The 20623-nt window shown below is 37.9% G+C and overlaps 2 protein-coding genes across 2 annotated transcripts; one reads left to right on the forward strand and one right to left on the reverse strand.

Annotated features, from left to right (window-relative positions):
- slc1a6 (solute carrier family 1 member 6) lies at positions 1-10987 on the forward strand. Its single transcript, XM_067514312.1, has 14 exons — positions 1-257; positions 403-484; positions 1063-1139; positions 1865-1922; positions 4750-5016; positions 5098-5235; positions 5510-5717; positions 6286-6328; positions 6556-6684; positions 6779-6963; positions 7303-7536; positions 7702-7896; positions 8902-9036; positions 9315-10987. Exons 4-14 carry the CDS (start codon positions 1916-1918, stop codon positions 9511-9513), a joined length of 1740 nt encoding a protein of 579 aa, XP_067370413.1. The 5' UTR covers positions 1-257; positions 403-484; positions 1063-1139; positions 1865-1915; the 3' UTR covers positions 9514-10987.
- A 1029-nt stretch (positions 10988-12016) lies between these two features.
- Positions 12017-15405, reverse strand: ccl44 (chemokine (C-C motif) ligand 44). Its single transcript, XM_067514437.1, has 5 exons — positions 15249-15405; positions 14132-14261; positions 13288-13435; positions 13106-13184; positions 12017-13000 (listed from the first exon to the last, which is right to left on the reverse strand). The coding sequence occupies exons 1-4, from the start codon at positions 15310-15312 to the stop codon at positions 13146-13148; spliced, it is 381 nt and encodes a 126-aa protein (XP_067370538.1). The 5' UTR covers positions 15313-15405; the 3' UTR covers positions 12017-13000; positions 13106-13145.
- Between the last annotated feature and the right edge of the window lie 5218 nt (positions 15406-20623).

Consider the following 20623-nt stretch of genomic DNA (forward strand, 5'->3'; position numbering starts at 1 on the left):
CATCTCTACTATTACTATAATTTGTTTCTCCACCGAAGAATCTTTAACCTCTCCTCTACCCACGCAAACCGTGCAGGCGGCTCTTCTCCGCCGGAGACTTCGAGGAGAATCACAAAGCGCCTGATAGTAACAGCGGGAGCTGAGTGAAGATGATGAGGGGAGATTCAGTGTGCGGGCAACACTAGTTCACTGTCGGCTGCGTGGTGGAGAGGGAGGCATCCACGACTGGGTCTGACGATTTGGACAAAACGAAGTGGGTATGAGGTTTAATTCTTATTAGCTTCTCGTTGTTGCCGCCCGCTAATACGTAAATTGTCTAAACTGATCACTTTGGAAGAGAAGTCTGACACGCTGTGAGTGAAAGTTGTGTGGGAGATTGTCAACTTTTATTTCGTTTTGCAGCGTCTTCAAAGAGGACCACCTGCAGCAGGCGAGAGCATCTGACTCCTCATGACAGCTTGACACTTCCAAAGGAAGAGACAGGGTATCTGGCTTTGTCGTCTCTATTTAACAACTTCATTTTCAGTTGTGTTACTGTAAGACTATCTATCTTAACATCTATATAAAATTATCATTATTATAAATTTGATACTTACCTGGTTGTGACAGAAACTGAAACCAAATTAAAGGTGAACTCCAATTTACCATTAAATTGGGATGCTAGTTTATATAGTATGGTGCCCTGTGACATATAGATGTAAAAAGCAACCCAAAGTTATCCTGACTTTCACACATCTCTGTCTTACCTCCACTTAATCATGGATCTTGTAACATCCTTATTATTCTGCATGTGATTTACATACTCCGCTCTGATTGGACACTATTTTTCCCTGTTGCTACTCCAGTTGATGATGTCTTTGCAAAATTGTTCTTATTCGAGTTCCATTCGTTTCCCGTTCAACCACAGTCTTTCTGAACTTTCCCTAGTCATCAACATTTGAATGTATGAGATGTGGTAGTGTATTTTTTAGCTTAAATTTACAATGAATGTCATCTTTTCATGTGTCTTAGCAGGTTGTTAAAGTATATGTGTTTTTTAAACCTGTAATTTATTCGAGGTAGCTTCACTGAGAGGCCTCTTCTGGATGCTGCCCAGTACAACGAGTCTCAAGAAGAGTACTGTCACAAATACCAATGGAGTAGGTTTACACAGTAGTCACATGTTGGATTTCAGTAATTGATAATAATTTTATTTAATAGTATTTGATGACATATTTACATAATTAGAATTGAATGATGGAAACTTTTCTTTTGTCCTGGTTTATTAGTCACTACAATTTTCCAACTCTTGTGTTTCCAATGTTTCAGTGTTTCAGTCTTTCTTCAAGCTCTTTCACATTTCCTTTACCTTAGCTGTTAGAAACGTAGGTATATTTTTTAGAAGGTACACATCAGGCTTAGCTTTTTATATTATGATTTAGAGCAGATGCATGCAGCTTGAAGCTACAGTATGCTACACTGGGAATCAAGCAAGTGGCAACACAAGATTTAAAATCATTGTGTGCTCCCTCTCCCTGCTTATGAAATTCCAGAGGAGAAATTAATAAGCTTTTCTGACTTAATGGTAAGCCTCACTCAAAATTTAAAATGCTTTAAAGCAGGAGCACATTTACAGTTCTATGGTGCAGCCATCAGAGCTGTGTGTGTGTGTGTGTGTATGTGTGTGTGTGTGTGTGTGTGTGTGTGTGTGTGTGTGTGTGTGAGAGAGAGAGGGAAAGAGAGAGAGAGAGAGAAGGTCAGACCATATGAGAGGCCTTTTCATGTCTGTCTACTTATAAGAGCTGAGCAGTGATACCTACTGTCACTGTGCCGCTCAGCTCTGGACACACACACTGTCCTGACTTTCTTGTCTTCACATGTGAAGCTGAGAGTGTTGCCTGACTTTGATCGGACTGTTTGACACAGACCATAAACCATGAGTGGTGAGTAACCAGTGAGCAGTTTGTGGAAGTGTTTTGGGAGCTTCTTGTAACTCTGTAATTTGTGATTGCAGTTTATTGATGCAGCATATTTAATTGCCTGAGATCAGATCCTTGTTTTAAGTAAGCTTTAAAATGGAAGACTTTTTGTCGAGGTCCAATGATCTGTGAATCTTCCTTTACCACCAACATATCAAACACTAAGTTTTTTTTAATATATTTGTTACTATTTAGTGCTGAAGTAATTTGGCTCCCCATGACCCTTGATAGGATATGTGGTACAGCTAATGGATGGATGTTAAGAACTTGTTTGTTACCTGCACATTCTCTCTATGCAAATTTTAGTTCACAATCTCAGGATCACTGGTGCTTCTTATTATTGTTATACAGCAGACTCTTATATCTTTGCTGCTAACTGTTTATCATTGCTATGATGGATGTTTGGGTTGACAGAAAAGCGCTGATGCAACCGGGTCCAGCCTGAGCTGTTGGTGGCTTTAACCCTGGAAGTTAGGTCATTGCTTCTGCAAACATCAGTCATAATAAAATATAATAAAACAGGGCAGTAGTAAAAGAACGATTAGAACTGCAGCTTTTTCATCCAGTCCTATCCATTCAGCACTTCACAGAAATAGTGAAATTGTATTGTCTGCACTCTTTTTTGTCATTTAAATTTGTTATAACCACTGAGACTGCATTACATTTTTTCATCATATATTTCATCTTGTGCTTCAGTTATGCAAGTTAGAACAAAAGAGCTGTTCTTCATCTGACACTGAGCTAAAATATGGTGTAAGATTATTTAGGCCCATCCCATTTCCTGCTCATTAAATCTCAGAATGATGGAAAAATAAATCAATAGACAAGCAGAAATAGATTAGGGTTTGGAGGTTACACAATAAGGTATCCTTTCAGGAAAAATTAAACCATAAATTTGTGAGTCATGATATTGGATGTAAAGGAGAAGCAGATGCAGACAATGCAGATGTTGTATTGTTCTTTAAGTGCAGGGCTTCAAGTCCGTTTGCAGAGGGCGTTTCAGAGGGCACATGTAGCCTAGATAGATAAGTGGAAGTGAGTCTAACAGCCACGTGTTACACACAGACTGGTTTGTGTTTTTCAGCTCAGGAAAATACGGTAAGACTACAGAAGCTCAATGTTTTGCTGCATATTCAAGCTTGTTTAAACATGAAAAAGAGGGGAAAATTATATTTATTTACTAGTTTTAGTACAAAAATGGCAATTAACACAGCTTTAGTTTGTAGCAAACCACTACTACACTTGTATTACTTATCTGTGTATGTCAGCTTTGCCATTTGTAGAGAACAGGACAGAATAGAAACAATATATAAATTTGATTAATGTGATATTTACTTAATATGCTTTCATTTTTCACTGTGCACTCTTGTCACATAATCAGTGTTTATTACAGTCTTAAAGTTAACATTCTTTCAACTAATTGTTTTTCATAATTATTTTTTAAGGGTCCCTACAGTGGTTGCACACACATAGAGACAGGAAACACACTTTCACAATAAAATGTGCTCTTCCATTCAGCTTTTTAATATGTTTTATACTTTTTACTTTGTCCTATTTCAGCTTTAACCAGCAGGGCATACTTCAACCTAGAAACACCATTCTTACAGAAAATCACAAGACGTTCAGCTATCAGCTTTGTATTGCACTTATTAATATCTTTTATGGTTTTTCAATAATTGCAGTTTTAGTTTGAATTTTCAACTTCTTCATTAGTGTGTATTGCAGAATGTTGTGGGTGACATCACACACATTGTAACATCTTAGCTTCAACTTCTATCAACTTGATTTCATCTTTTTCCTCTTTTCTTCAGTTAACTTTCATATTTCCTCAACTACTTTAACGCATAGGTATTTTTGTGTTCTTTCAGGAAATGTAACTCTCATAGAGACAGGACTTACGGTTCTTTCAGTATTTGAAGTGGAGAGAGTGCAATCTGAAACTCCCATTGGAGCCTATAATATCGGAGGTCCAGAAATTCTCCTCAAATACCTAATCCTGGCTGTTTTATAATTGCCGCTCTGCCTTCATTTTATTGAGTATCTTGAAATATTTTGTTCAGTGAAGCCTTCTGCTGGTCATAGTTTCTTAATTTTGTGAGTAGGACTTTTAAGACTTTTTCACATTTTGCACATTTTACTAGGCAGAGTCTGAGCAGTTCACAGCCTGTCTTCACCAAATGTGAGCGATTCAGCAGGTTCAAAGCTGCCATTGCCATGGTAACCAACACAGCTGAATTCGGTCATGTGATCAGCCTGAGAGCAGATTTTCTCCCACATGATGCACAGAACTTTCAAAACAAAAGCCTTTTTTTCAAATTCGTAGCATTTAAATCGTAAAATGAGTTTGTGGTAAAGTCTCCTTACAGTGGACACACACATAAAACACAGTTTCAAAATAAAACCCCTTTTGATAATTTTTTCAAGATCAGCTTGATCTTTTATCAGCTTTGCTTGTAAAATTCTTTCAGCACTGAAGCATTAACATAATTACCTTTTGCCTTTGGTGTTTTTAGGGGTAACCTAACCAGTATATAAGGAAGCAACATTGCGTTACAGCTATTTCAGCAAAAGCAAAACTGTCAGGTGTTTCAGCAAAAACTGCTTTTTTCAGCTTTGCTTGGAAAATCAGAAAAATTCACAGTGCATTTTCTTTTTTGAAATGCTTTTTCTAGTTTGGATTTGCAACCTTGAAGCAGGGGCATAAATCTGTCAAACACAGCAGGTTTTAATGTCATCCAGTCTAATACAGTGAAACATTATTTCTTCATATTCCGTTTCTTTTTCTGCTTAGTTTCCCATGAGACCTGCCTCCTGGACCAGGTGCTGGAGCTGATAATGAATGAGAAGCCCCCCAACAGTGCAGGTCTTTTCCTAAACGAGGACACAGAGAAACCACCCCCGCCTGAGAGAAGGAACATAAGGAGGTATCTAAGGAGGGCCATGGAGAGAAGAGCCAGTACCACGAGGGAGTGGATGAACTCTATCAGTAGTGACTGTGTCAAAGGTTTCTTCAAGAGGAACCTGTTCGTTTTGTTGACTGTCGCTGCAGTGGCTTTGGGTGAGTGAAGAGTGAAAACTGTTCATTTGACTTGGCATACCCACGTGCTTTAGTGTGTATATCTGTGCAAATTTTATTCAGGTGTAATCTTGGGCTTTACTCTACGCCCCCACAACCTGTCCCTGAGGGAGATCAAGTGCTTTGCCTTTCCTGGGGAGCTGCTAATGAGAATACTGCAGATGCTGGTGCTGCCTCTTATCATCTCCAGTCTAGTCACAGGTTGGCTTTTAATGAGCATAGAACAAACACTTAGTCCTCCCTACATGTTTAGGTAGATTAATGGTCAGACCCTGAAATTACATGTGATTTTTATATCAATCATTTTTACACACCATCAGTTACAAAGAACATTACTTTTGTAATTTAAGTTAACAACAATTATGGTTTTACACATATTGAAATTATTTAGTCTCAGGTGTGTTTTAAATTAAATTGATTACTACATTTATTAGTGCAGACTGTTTAAACTGTCAAATTAATTTTCTGCACTCAGGTATTTCATCTTTGGACAGCAGAGCTTCAGGTAAAATGGGTGTACGTGCAGTTATCTACTACATGGTGACCACCCTGATTGCTGTGTTCATCGGCATTGTCATCGTGATGATTATCCGGCCAGGGAAAGGCAGCAGGGATAGTCCTATGGGCAACAGCGGAAATATAGCACCAGTTCATGCTGCTGATGCTTTCCTGGATCTCATCAGGTAATTGAGTCTTGTGCAACTATACATAGCTTTTTTGACTGCGTCCCCATGCAGTCTCTCTCGTTCTAAATTGTTTTTTTGTAGATCAGTCAACAAGCTCATGTCTTTATCTACTAAGAAACTACATCATTGAGTTGATATGATGCAGTAATGATTTGCATGTGTATTAGCAGCCTTACAAACAAACGTCCTAACAAAGAAGCTTTAAAAGTGTTGTTAAACAGAGCCAGGCTAGCTGTTTCCCCTTGTTTCGATTTTGCATGCTAAACTAAGCTTGCAGGTGGCTTTAATCTCAGATTAAATGACTGACAGCAAAAAAAGTCACAAATAAGAAGGTAAGAAAGAAAATAACTGCAATTTCTTAAATGTTAAACCATTCATTTTGAAGGATTTATTTTGATGTATTTCTATATCAAAAAAGTTACACAGAAACCCACTCACTTGCTGTATCTGATCAACCAAATGATTGTATCCTTACTTTTTAATAATAACAAATGTTTATTCATTTAGTTCATGTGTGAAGTTACAAGCTGCTCTAACTCATGGGGTTGTTTCATTTTTATCCCAGGAACATGTTCCCTCCCAATCTGGTAGAAGCTTGTTTCAAGCAGGTAAGTCATTATTTCCTCATCACTATGTCACAATTCCCAACTCTCGTTGACCAATACTATCAATTAAAAAAAAAGAGAAAAGAAAAACATGCAATACAAAAACAGATGTGAAATAATACGGTATTGTCATTCCACTCACTGTAAAATCATCTTATCATTCACAGATATTCAGATCCAAGCCGAATTGATGGATAATTTTTGTTCATTGTTCATGTTCATTCTTGCAGTATAAAACCGTGTACAAGAAGATTGTGCACACAAGGAACGTGACAGTGACCCTGAACCTCACTGACTCTCTCAATGTGACAGAGTCTAACCTCAGTGTGAACCTCAGCAGGGTGCTTCACACAATACAGGTGGGACACGGTAACTCTGGATAAGATCTAAGTAAATTCTAACCACTTTAATCCAAAAACAGTTGTTCAATACATCCCTCCCCTCTCACAATAGGAAAGAGTGGAGGAGACTGTTCCTGTGTCTGGTTCGTCTGGTGGCGTAAATGCACTCGGTTTGGTGGTCTTCTCCATGTGCTTTGGTTTAGTCATTGGCAACATGAAGCAGCAGGGTCAGGCCCTCAGGGACTTCTTTGATTGCCTGAACGAAGCAATCATGAGGCTGGTGGCCATCATCATCTGGTCAGTGAAAATGCACCTTCAGCAAGTTTTTCTTTGCAGGCTACTGTTGTTTGTTTGTATTATTTCCTGTGGTCTTTTAGATGGCGTATTTATACTGATTAATTTTTTACTTGTTAAGTAAAAAAATAAAAGTAAACTTGTTAAGTAAAGTGTGAATTGTGCCGGGATAACACACGAGACACAAGAGACACAAAAATTAGGAAGCACTACTGAAGATACTGTTTTCCTAAATATTTTTTACAAAAATAAAAAATCTAAAAATAAAAATGTATGAATTTTGGACTCGGCAAATTGTGTTTTTATATCTATCACCCCATCACCTCTGAAACACTTAACCAGGTATGCTCCAGTGGGAATCCTCTTCCTGATTGCTGGGAAAATTGTGGAAATGAAGGATCTGGCTGAGATGGGGAGCCAGCTTGGTATGTACACTGTTACAGTCATTGTGGGTCTCCTCATCCATGGCCTCGTTGTCCTGCCGCTGCTCTACTTCCTCGTTACCAAGAGGAACCCTTACAAGTTCATTGGTGGTCTGCTGCAGGCACTCATCACGGCCCTGGGAACTTCATCCAGGTGAGACGGAGCCTCTGTCCCACTCAGAAACAGGTGTTCTGGTCACAGAGTCTTTCCAATAAGTATACAACAAGCCAAAAAAAAAAAAAGAACCATTTGAAAACCTGTCTGAATTTAAATAAAAATAATTAATATATAAATGCCATACCTTCCTGCCTTCTCCAGCTCAGCTACTCTGCCCATCACCTTCCGCTGTCTTGAAGAAAACAACCATGTAGATAAAAGAGTGACACGCTTCATCCTTCCTGTGGGTGCCACCATCAACATGGATGGCACCGCGCTCTACGAGGCTGTCGCAGCCATCTTCATCGCTCAAGTTAATGATATGGACTTAAATTTTGGCCAGATTCTCACCATCAGGTAACACTTGTTTTACATTTGTTAGTTTTAACCTACACTTTTTTTCCCAAATGTTAATTTCTTTCCGTTTTCTGAATTATGAAAATATGATCCCAAATCCTGGAACAAAACAACTGAGGTTTGGCAACTTCCAAATCACTCTTTGCAAAACCTTTATCAATACTATATACTATTATAATACTAGTTAGACACCGTTTTGAGATCAGATTTAACCTTTTTGCAAACTGCAAACACATTTTCACTGACACACATAATGCAAAATGTCACACACAGGCCACAAACGTAAAACACAATTAGCACACTTTTGTTGTTGTTAACAATACATGATACATGATCCACAATACATGTGGATGAGTACAAAGAGAAAGACTAAGAACAAGAGTAGTCACATCAGATGAAAATTACTTTTGATTTAATTGTCAATGGCCTCCGCAATCTGGACATTCAAAATGTAACTGAGTTAAACTACAGTCCAGTAAATATTATTATAGAAAACTACAGTAAAATGACTTTTATTCTGTACCCCATTCCTACACTGGTGACATGATGCTGACATAGATTAAGCTGTGTACTGTAAACACAAACACATATATTACAGTTCATTGAAATATATGTGTGTGGGGGTGGCTGTAGCTCAGTTGGTAAAAGGTAGTCATCCAGGGACCACAGGGTCAGTATAGTCGAAGTATCTCTGGACAAGACACTGTACTCCCAACAGCCCTTTCCCATCCCCAGCTGTCCAGTGCTGGTCCAAGCCCAGTAGAAATTGGGGAGGGTTGTGTCAGGAAGGGCTTATTGGATAAGCCGAAAGAACAAAAAAAAAGTAGTAGTAGTAGTAGTAGTAGTGTGACCAGTTTGGCTGGGAGTAAATTAACATGATTTTATAATTCCTCATGTGCTTTTATCAATCTACTACTCCCAACAGGAGCTCACATGTGTTGTTTGTTTGTTTCTCTTTATTAAATGTCTTCACTCTTCTCTCCATCCCTCCCACTGCCTACTCAGTATCACAGCAACTGCTGCCAGCATCGGAGCAGCAGGCATCCCTCAGGCTGGCCTGGTTACTATGGTGATTGTATTGACATCGGTGGGACTGCCCACAGAGGACATAACACTGATCATCGCTGTGGATTGGTTCTTGTGAGTTCCCATTAAATGTCAGCTTGATAGGGATTGGTCTGTGTGCTGTTTTGTGGGTCTGCCAACCTAAATGTCATTGTGAAGCTTCAGAGAACCCAGAGGTTCCCCAACTCTACAAAGGTTACTGATGCATAATGCAGAGTGACACATTAAAAGCTTGTGCCAAATTCTGACTGTGAATGTTTTTACTTCATGTAAAATTATTTTTCTTTTATGTATTTAAGTAATCTGTCACTTCTTTCAATTTTCATTTGGTTCTGTCTCTCTTGTCACCTCAGGGATCGCTTGCGTACCACTACCAATGTGCTTGGAGACTCGCTTGGAGCTGGCATTGTGGAGCACCTTTCCCATGGAGAGCTACAGAATCAAGACGCTGAGGTCCTCAACTCTGTTATGGAGGAGAATGAGAAGTCCTACCAGCTTATCTGCCAGGAAAACAACTCCCTCAACCACCGCAACAGTGAGACCGCAATGTGAAGAAAATCAGCCACACCCAAAAGGGCCTTGGGTACTAAAAACAGTTTGGAACAAGCTTAGCTTGCAATGGTGCAGAGACAGTCTTAAAGGGACATTTGTATTTGATCAACTTGGTATTCCCAGAGTATCCCAATCTCAAATCTCATCCCCAAATGAAAAAAGTAAAAGCTCTCTGGGAAACCATGGAATAACAAAGCCTGGCCTGTGACTAATTGATAACACGAAATAAGAAGTAGACTTGTGGTTAGGATGAGTTAGATATCTACAGCTGACAGTATCATTCAGTACCAGCTTCTTGGGGGGGGGGTTGCTGTGATGACTGTTGAATGTATACAAGGTTTGTATAGTTATTTATCGATACAGTCTGAATGTCATGGAGGTACCTACCAGCATCAGTGTTAACATATTTTTACCAGAGAGAAACACAACCAACATTTGTCTGTTGCATGAATTAATACTTCATACACATTATCTCTTCTGAAAACATACATTTTTTTGTCATCATGACTACCTCTGATAGGACTTAGATCTGGACCTCCACATTCATATAAATACATAATGAAGCATATCAGTGGCAAGTAAAACATCAGTCTCTCCATATTTAAGTGTAATATTTTTTATGTTATTTAAGTTTGCGTGCACAGTGTAATCTTAATATATTTGACTTTTAGATTATGGTGGGAAGCCAAATCTTTGCTACTTGTTATTTTGATGTTGCTAAATTAGAAGTGACATGTTCACTCAGTGCATTCTTATAAAAATATTTCTGTGTATTTCTTTGGCGTTGGTACATTACAACTAGGGTACAGGACTGTATTGTCACATAGTTTTAATTTGGACAAATACTTTGATTTTTTCATTTATGAGTTCAGATACTCTTACATAAAAGAGGGAATATCAAACAAGAATGATCCAATTAGTTTTTTGTTTTTTGGTAAAATTCTTGTTCTCCCATTTTAAGCTCTTTTAAAAAAATCTCGCTTTGCTTAAATCATAAGAGCAGTTTTAAGAAAATTTTGTTGTTCACCATTACATTCACGTGTTTGTGTTTTCAGCATTATATGTCACAGTATTATCTGAACTTGAAAACTTGGATTTTGTTACATTTTGAGTTTTTTCTGCAACCAAATACTCATTTATTTTTATTTTTTTGTGAAAACTACTGTGAAGGAAGTTTGTGGCTGCTTTGAAGAATTGAATGTACAGTGGCTTTATAGTTTTTAGGTGTTGGTTGTGTTAGATAAAAGTGAAATGCATAACTGTGAAAGTGAAAAAGTCTATATGGTTTTATTTAAAGCATCATGACACTTATGCCATGGTCTGGCTTTAGCTTTAGCGCTTGTTGTTATTTCAGCAAAAATGTTATCTCTCACTGAAGAACAGCTTGACATTTCTGATTAACAGCTTATAAAAATATGACAAATAAATGGCTCAGGAATTGAACTGTGGTTGTCATTATTGTGTTTGTGGCTACCCCTGGTGGAAGATATTCTCCTGTCAGAAGCTGTTATTACTTAGAGACAAACATTAGTCAAATGTAGTACATAATGTAGTAATAGGAAAACAAATGTAATAAAATATAAATAGTTGATAAACAAGTGGCCTTTGAGACATTGAACTCCAAGTTGTTTTTAGTTTTTACTACTTGTACTGTAGTTAATTTTGGATAATATCGTGGCAAATCACTACACATAAATGCAAAATGCATAAATGCAAAATACAAAACCTTGTAATCCTTTATACTTTGTTTTTTAAAACTTGCAGAGGTCTTACCTTAAGAAATCTAGAACTGCTTGCACATGCTTGGAACCCACTCCACACCAACATTCACCTTTTATAAATGTTGAGGTAAAAGCTGAAGCTGCTCCTGAAACAATGTAACATAAACTGTTTGTGACCAGTAAAATGAAAACGTTTGTTTCATTGTTCTGCCAAAGTTCCCAACATTTTCTTCCTCACCAAAATTGTAAGCTGTTTTCCATACAACACTGTACTAAACTGCACATACTAGTCCAAGTAATGGCTAAAGGAATGGGTAATAGTATTTCATGTTTTCCAGGTGGGGTTCAGACTGGAACATGAGGACATGCAAACCACCCTACTACACCCTAAATTGTTTAATAACACAAGGAAGCTATGAGTCTACTACTACAACTACTTACACACAGACTATATCTACATATATGTGTGTGTGTGTGTGTGTGTGTGTTTATATATATATATATATATATATATATATATATATATATATATATATATATATATATATATATATATATACTATGAACCATCCCTATTGCCACTATCACTGAGACCAACAATCTGATATACAGCACAGAAACCACGATCCTTGAGATACTATATAAGATGAACCTGAATGTCCTGACAACCTCCCTCTGCACAAGCTCCTGTCAGGTATCACAGGAGCTAGAATGAGTAGGCACATGGCACAAGGACTGGCTTTGGAAAACAACCCTAGAAAAAAAAAAGACAATGAGGCAGTTTATGTTATTATTGCAGATCAATTTATAAAAGAGTTCACTTGGTATACGGTGTTTTAACATACAGTTCAGTCTTGTACATAGCTTATGTGCTTATGTGTTTCACACACAGTTGAGCCCTCTAAGTTTTAACAGCCTTGTCATGTGGTGAATTCAATCATGAATCCTTTGGCATAGTTCAGAACAGACCACTGGTAAAAAAGAGAAATGTAAACTGCAAATAGGACTGGGGCCTAACTGACTATTGGGCCTAACCGACTCAAATGTATACTGAGCATACAAACAGTCATTTTACAGAATGGACAAATTACCAGAAACATTTGCTTTTACAGTATGTGCCAAACATTAAATCACTTCTCTCTTTTTCTGGGATCCTGTTTAACAGTCAGATATAGAAAGCCTGAAAGAGGACTATTGTACGACAACTAAGATCTGGATTGTGCAGGATAAGGTGCAAATCAATATCAGAGATGTGTTCCCCAATATTCTGCACACATTTAAAAACCCCATCTACTTTAATGTGTTAAATGTCATTACACTTTAATAAAGGTACAGAATACAAGTCACAAATACGCATAGAGTATCCTGCTGATATACAGTAATAATATCACTGCTTGTTTATCATTGTTTAATTACAACCTTTTCACTGATTTCCAACCAGCCACAAGTAGCCTAGTTATTGTGTTGTGGAAGGAGACACTTTCAGGTAGACTCTGGCAAATAACAGTACAAGCCATTAAAAAAAACGTATTCAACTTATCTTACAACTCAATAATCCTCTTTTGACACCGCTTAAGCCATGTGCTTCGGAATATTTCAAGCGCAGTTCACATTTCAATATCTAAAGCCATTTAAATATGTATTGCTGCCCAGGTCTACATGCTCCAAGGGAGAGAAATAGTGTAGATAGAGAAAGACACGAGACGACTGGAGATTCAGCAAGCTTCGCAGGGTAAAGGTGACGAGCTGCTGAACGTTTACTTGGCCTGTAGAAAAGTGGGAATGCAAAAACATGGAGGAGTAAATATTTTATGCACTGCAATAAATTTGCATGATTATCAATATAGTCAAACGCGTTAAACGGGCCTTACTTATGACTATGAGATTTTCTCCATGTTTGATAGCACTCCTTCACTCCACATTGAGGTCCTCCCAGTTGTTTTTCTTGTCCTGATGATCACAAGGGAAGAAATTTATTAATGTCCCAGTTACATGGATTATTTATTGCTGAAGAATGTTACAGCATGTAGCTGCAAAGTAGCTTGTCTCTGACCTCTGACATTACAGGCAGGTTGTCATGAGGAAGAAGCCACTTGGTTCGGTGGTTCTTGAGTAAATCTCTCCGCAGGAGCTTTCTCAGCAACCTCTTCACCTTGTGGTCTTTTGGGTCTGCACATTTCACTGCCTTCTTTGTGTAAAGACTATAAAATATAACAATAAAAACAGTATTTATTATGCAACACAGGGTGGCAGTTCAATGTTCTGATGAACTTTTAGTGAAGCGGAAAAAAATAAAATCAGCGGCTGCTGAATGTAGAGAGACCTGAAAGGTAAAAACAATGACTTGGCAAAAATGTGCAGATCAAAGAAACATGTCTGTTAAAGGGTCAAATAGATCACTTGATGACATCAAGAAGAGACAGCTTTAGGATGACCAGAAATAAAATGTGAATTTTTATTTAAGTCAAACCATGATCAAAAGTTTAGGAACCTCAAAAATAGAGAGAACCACAAGCAACTGCATCTGTAAGAACCAGAACCACATGGAAAAGCAAGCTCTTCATTCCAGCAACACCAGATTTGTGTGACCTGCTGGAAACAATAGCTATCACAATACAGAATGGGTTACTTAACTAAACCCTGCTGTTCTGACCCACTGCCTACGGGAGGGCTCGGCTGTCTCGGAAGGTATTTCAGAGAGCCTGTTTTTCCCACATATCTCCTTTCTTACTTCCCTGGCAATTAGAGTTCCAAGCCCTGCTATAACAACATGACCTGGAAAGATGACAAGGCCTTTAAGCTGGGCTCTGCCCTCCTCTAACGAGAGGCATATTTTTCATGCCTGTAGATTGCAGTGTGCTCTTTTAGCTCCAGGACTGGATAGTTGAAATACTTGCATGATGGCTTGTATTCTGCAGTCGGGGCCCTCTGTCTGCACCTCAAACCGCAACACATCTTTGGTACGCACCTTGCCTTGGGAGTACAACATGCAGCATTGGACATCCCTCTGCATCTGCACACCTTTACCTGGAAAGAAAACAGACAGCGCGATGGAGCAAGAAATCCTTAGGGCACTGTGCCAAACAAACGCAAACTGACAAAATGAACCTCCTTCTTGGTGGACTGAATAAATTATGTTGACTTTTTGCCTTGTAAGTCACACATTTAAGATTTAAGGAGAGGACATTAAAGATAAACATTACAGACAGCACTATGATTTTAAGACATAATAGAAAATGTAATTGTCCGCCCAAGATAACATCTAAAATCTTCTACAGAATATTTAAAATGTATGTTTAATAGATATAACCATCTTTTTTTCACGACTATACAGTCAGTGTAAGGCAGTTTTTGGAGACTAAAAATGCTATGTGTTGTGCAAAATTTGTACATGGCTTCTAACTCACATAGGAACACAAACACACACACACACACACACACACACACACACACACACACACACAGGAATTTCATTGGAATTACAATGGCATCCCATTGTGCTGCAAAATATACACCCATGCCAGTGAAATGAGAGAAAGAAAGTGAGAGAAAGAGGTGAGGAGTGTGTTTGTATGGAGGGTGTGCCATGATGTCTTATCCAATGCAATTATGTAAACAAGTTAAAGTGTGATGTGAAGCAGCATGAGCAATAGGAGCTGTAAAATGGGACAGTGCTGCTTCATTATACCACAAATGATCTAGAATCCATCTCCAGGCTCCTCACCACACTTTCAATGTTTTTACAACATTTAAAAAACCGAGAAGGATGCACCTTCACACACTGAGCCCCGACACAGATGCTTTCTTTCTGTCATGTGATTTTGAATGCTCGCCCTTGTGCGTTCTGCCCCTCTGCTTACATCCATGCCTTCCTCCCCTGCTGCACCTGCTGCTATCTCTCTTTCCTTATTCTCTGATTTTATATCTTCGCCATCACTCCCATTGCCACAGTTTTCACCTGCATGCAACACACGCACGCACACACGCACACACACAGAGTCAGTATGGTCGTACCTTCCACAGATGCCAGGAGGATAACAGTCAGAGAAATAACAGTCAACATCTGCAGCATGACCATGATGACGCTGGCAAAGAGAAGGAGAGGCGAGGAAATGAGGATAATCTACTCTGTCACCTCTCCCTTTGAGTCTGTCTCTCTTATATTATTCCCTCCCTCCCTTTATACTGTACCTCCCAGCCGATCTCTCACTCACTCACTTCGAACCACCTCTTTTACTGTTTTACCATCCCTCCCTCCCACCCTCTTCTTGTCCATTTTCAGTCATTTTTATGTTCAATTAAACTCCCTCTCTTATTCTTTTTCATTCACACACTTATCTCTGTCTGTATCCTTATTCAGGGTGCCAAGGCTTATTTTTCTAATTTTAGGCTTTAAATTGCTTTTTCTCCTTAATTCTTGTTTTGTCCTTACTACATCCCCACCCCCACCCCAGAATAGATTTAGTAGGTGAAACCAACAAGGAATCATCCTGCAATCTTTACATTACAGCAACAGTCCTACTTTGGAATTTAAATATAACCAAAGTAGCTTTTCCAAGTAATATCTAATTAAACCTGATTTAAAGCTATATACTTTAGTTTTAGGAACTCTTAGAACCAAGAGCTGGTCTGTCCAACAAATGCATCTGGATTACTATTGTAGCACATTTAGTCTCTGTTGAATTCCAGAAAACATGTCAAACGCACTTAGAAATGTGAGTGCATCTGTTAGCCTAACCTAAACCCAAATGACAACAAGCAGGCCTGTAATCGAATATTTAATTTTTTTAAGTCCAGCTGATTGTCAAAACAATTTTTACTTTCTACGCTGATGACACCATGCGGTATGTTAAATTGTCAACTAACATTGTATTTTGTTTTAGGGCATGTGTTACATGTCTCCACTGATATGTCACATTTTTCTTTTCACAAATAAAGACAAAACTTACATGCTTTTGCTTGGCACTTGTAGTCATGTATTTAATTAATTTACAAAACAAACAAGTCTAGCAACCCAAATGAACCTCCATCCTTCATTTTCCTGCTTTTATTTCTGTTTTATGGCTTTACTCATGCCAGTGTAGCAATGTCCCCTAGAAAGGCTAATATAGTTGGTCAATAAAGTGATTCAAATGTTTGAAAAATATGCCCTTAACATGTCCTTGCAGCATATCCCTCTCTGCCCATAAATCCTTATGTAAAAAAATTGTTACTTAGCTTGCAGAACTGAACAGTACAAGAATATGTTGGGTTCTATCTGAGGAGTATGCATCAGCACCCATTACAGAGAGGCTTTAATAAAAAGCAGCATCAGGAGAAACCACAAAAATTGATACAGGCCTTCATTTGTTTCAGAAACATAATAATTCAAACCAACCTTTGCTGGAGACAAATAAATTCACATGCCAAAGGCAGAGCCCTAATTCTTAATATTTAATAAGGGAATGCATGATTGCCTTGCAGTGGTTGTCCGTCTCTATGTGCCAGCCCTGTGACAGACTGGCAACCTTTTGAAAGTGACTTCTCCTGCTTCTCGTCAGCTAGGATGGATGGATAGGTGGATGGATGGTTGTGCTGCTGTCTACAAAAGCAGGTCTAATACGTATTACATGATCATACATAGACAAAACAACAAAGAGTATTGCCACATAAGTTTTTACTGTGACCAGAAAATATTTTAGTGTCTTTCATTGTATTGTCTGTATCTTGAAGTACTGCTTACTCCCATGTCTTCACGGGGTACCTTTCCCCAAATCACTTAGTGGTGCCACTACAAACAGTCCATACAGATACTATTTGTTTTTAACTTCATGTGGTTTTAATATATTTCTCAGTGTAAGCTGTGATAGAGTGGTAGTGATTTTACTTCAAATGTATGGTTTTGGCTGTCGGTAGTTGTCAATGCCTTTTTACTGTAACGACTATTGTCATTGGTTAAAACACTTGGCTGTACTAATCATGTTATAGTTACCTTAAAGAACAACCTAAATATTTTTTTTTACTTTTGGTAGATTGCTTTGCTGCAGTGACTGATTGTCTTGTGCATGCATTGTAGTCTTACTTAATATTCTCATTGTGCTGAAATTCAGAGCGAGAAAGAGAATTAGGTTATAGCCTACTACTAACCCAAAATGCACAAGAATGTAAGTGAGTGATTTACAGAACTGTCTCACTAAAACATCTTAAGTGGTGCCATTAAAGACTCCTACAGAATGATTACTCCTATAAAAGTGTTCCTATGGTTACGCGAAAATATACATAAACTAAGCTTGCAAAAAAGGTCAGCCTTCATTAACATAAATGCTTTTGACATGTACTTAGGAAGAAACAGAAGAAAAAGGCAGTACTGGAACAATGAGTTGACTCTCATGCAAGGAAATATTGCTTTAGACAGTGAAGTGCTTCATTAAGTGGACACATTACAGCTCTTATGGTAAAAAAAAAAAATCTTGAAACAGACAAATCATACTTTGGCTATTGACGTTTTAGCTTGAAAACTAAAGAATTTTCAGACAACAGGGAAACAATATGTCTGTTGTGAGCATATATTTTAGAACCCTGGATGTGAAAATATGTCTGTGTGTGTGTTGGGGGTGGGGTTCACTCTTCAAGAATTTGATCCAAAAAATAACGTTGGAATCTCAGCTGCAAAAACATACCTTCCACATGACTACAGGTCTGCTTGGGAACCAGATAAATGTTCTGCATATCTTTGCAGTGATTAAAATAAAGGTGTGCATAGACATGTGGGAAATCAGAAATAAAAGCAGCTCCAGTGAAATGTGGGGCATGCAATTTATTAGTATCATTCACTTTGAGGGGGTGAGAAGCCTGAGGATGGCATGACCTCCTGGAGATGTCTGGAGGGTCAGTTAGCTGTGCTGGACATGCAGCCTGAAAAAGATTTCCAAGAATTAAAAAGGGGGTAAAATATTTGATTTATTAATTGAAATAAGGTAAACACGGAGGTGTATGCAACAAACATCAAGTTAATTGAAATAAAGGTTTGAATAGAGGCCCATTCACAGAATGATCTTTTCTGTCTTGACATTAAAACATTAAGATGGTCTGGAAATTGTGTTTTTATGCAACTTTGCATCCCCATTTAAAGGAAAAGACAGACAAAAACTTTTATAGATTTTGGATGGAAAACTAAACGGAGTGAGCTATAATACTGTATATGGATAAGTGTGGAAATAGGATTTTCTTGTGTGTGTAGTGTTGGTCAGTCAGTTGACAATTTTTTTTACTCATAAAACAAATATTGTGATTCATCTGGCAAGCATACAGATATCCATGGTGCCCATGTGTGTAAATGATTCCTGATTTCTCCTCTAGCTTCACATCTTTGTGGTTTTCATAAAATGCTTTAAAAATTGATTTGAAGAATGTGATATAGTTTTGTGCAAAAATTCAAGCTATACGTGGTTTTCACTCTTTATGTTAAACTGAGCCATCTAGCTTTCGCTTTGTATCTTGATTACAGGCACAAAGAGCTGCAGTACTGATGTTCTCATCTACTCTTAACTAGAAAGCAGCTACAATTTCACAAAACTTATCAGTACATCAAATTCAAACTGAAAAGAAGCATTTTTAACAACACATCTAATCAACAAGTATTAATATTAATGAAAGACACGCTTGTATTTTATCTCAGGGTCAACTAATTAGACTCTGATTAAGCCTGATTTTCACAAAGCATTAGGATCAAAGCTACTCATTCAGGATGTCAATTTCCATCAAGGACCATCACACCAGCCTGTCTCAGATTCACTGTTCATGTTCTGTTCTAAACTGGGGAAGGCTCACTCTTCTTTTCTATGAGATTTCTTGATAGAATACCTTCATTGAATGGTAATAAAACATTGTCCAATCCTTCAATGTGTGAGTACATTTTATCAGTAAAGTTTTCCATGTTCCTGGTGCTAGTAAGGCATTCCTGTGCCGGGAAGTTGTAGGTCTTGTCTGGGGCCAAGCATCTGTTCTTCTCACAGCTCTGTTTCATTCCTCCCTGAAACACTAAACCTAGACAATTACCTTAAAAGCAATCAGGCATTTATTTTAAAAATAGCTCAAAGGGTCTTGACTGTGCCTAGAGTGGGAAAGTCAACACTTTCGATGTGTTTAACAAAATACTTATGGGAAGAACAAAAGAACTTTACCAGATTCACTGAATGCATATAAAAAATGCACAGGTATTGCAGCCAAATTGATTATTAGACCAAATAATAAATTCTATTCTGATTTATAATAATTTATATTCTGATCATGCTTCTAAGAAATACTGCTAAGAAAAAATACTACAATTGAACTTGTAAAACTATTCTTAATAAATATAGAATACATTATTCTGCAACTTGCAGGTTCCCATACTCCAAAATGTGCCCTTACTTATTTCGGCCAGATCCACTATAGCTGGTCATTTATGTAACACATAAGCATAAGCCGATAACCAATAAAACAGACATATAGAAAGTTAAGTCTGCCATCATATGGTGTCATTACACAGACTGCCACCAGTGAGTACCAATCTGTATAGTGTCTCAATCACTACATTGTGGTCACAGCTATTTTAAATTAAAAGTTCAGCTGAACATTTTGATGAAAACAACCTGAACAGTAATTTGATTTTAATACGACCACTGACACAGTATTGTGTATTGGTTGGGCTCTACACAATATCTGGCACCAGGAATATAAACTCCTTCGGAACATTTTAGCACTGCAATATTGGAAAATGTCTAAAACCCAGTAGACAAATACAGGGGACATAAATCATCCTGAAAATGGTTTCCCTTTAGTTATGGATGCAATATGCATGGTAGTGTCCCTGTGTTCAGCTCACATCTTAAGCCAGCTCGGTCTGACATCACCACCAAACTAATTGAAACACTTGTTTTAATAAAATATATAATAATAAAATATATACGATCATATCCACTCCCCTTCGGTGGTAGATGAGAATCCTTCAGATGTGTCCTATGATCAGCACCTTGGACAGTGGTATTAGCACTTTGGTGCAGAGTTAAAAAAGATGCACCTGGGCTGGAAAATATGAGGAAGCCACAGCATCAAAGTTCCCAACAAGTGAGAGTATTGAGTGAATCTCATTTAGAAACATTTCACTTTTTTGTAAAATGTTTGAATGAGCAGATGGATAATTTTTTGCCTGTTGCCATGGCTGCTGGTTTTCTCTCATCATGGCCATGTTTTTCTACTACATGATACAACAAGTAATCACATTGTGGAAAAAAGAAGCTACTCCTCAGTGCATGGAGCTTGATATCCTTCCTGAGTATGGTTGATTCACTCTACATACCTTTCAGTTTTTCTGTTACTGTTACATCAGAACATAGTGTTGAATGTTTGTTTCTTTGTTTTTTTATTCT

Source organism: Channa argus, chromosome 8 (genome assembly GCF_033026475.1).
Source record: "Channa argus isolate prfri chromosome 8, Channa argus male v1.0, whole genome shotgun sequence".
NCBI classification, from domain to species: domain Eukaryota; kingdom Metazoa; phylum Chordata; class Actinopteri; order Anabantiformes; family Channidae; genus Channa; species Channa argus.

Bases quoted from the DNA above. Each gene is read 5' to 3' on its own strand.
- slc1a6 (XM_067514312.1), top strand. The intron at 6,329-6,555 runs GTAAGTCATTAT...TCATTCTTGCAG, and splicing joins TAGAAGCTTGTTTCAAGCAG to TATAAAACCGTGTACAAGAA. The intron at 7,897-8,901 runs GTAACACTTGTT...CTGCCTACTCAG, and splicing joins GGCCAGATTCTCACCATCAG to TATCACAGCAACTGCTGCCA.
- ccl44 (XM_067514437.1), bottom strand. From the start codon at position 15,312: ATGGTCATGCTGCAGATGTTGACTGTTATTTCTCTGACTGTTATCCTC. The intron at 14,262-15,248 runs GTACGACCATAC...TTTTCTTTCCAG, and splicing joins CCTCCTGGCATCTGTGGAAG to GTAAAGGTGTGCAGATGCAG. The intron at 13,185-13,287 runs GTCAGAGACAAG...TGTGATCATCAG, and splicing joins ACCTGCCTGTAATGTCAGAG to GACAAGAAAAACAACTGGGA.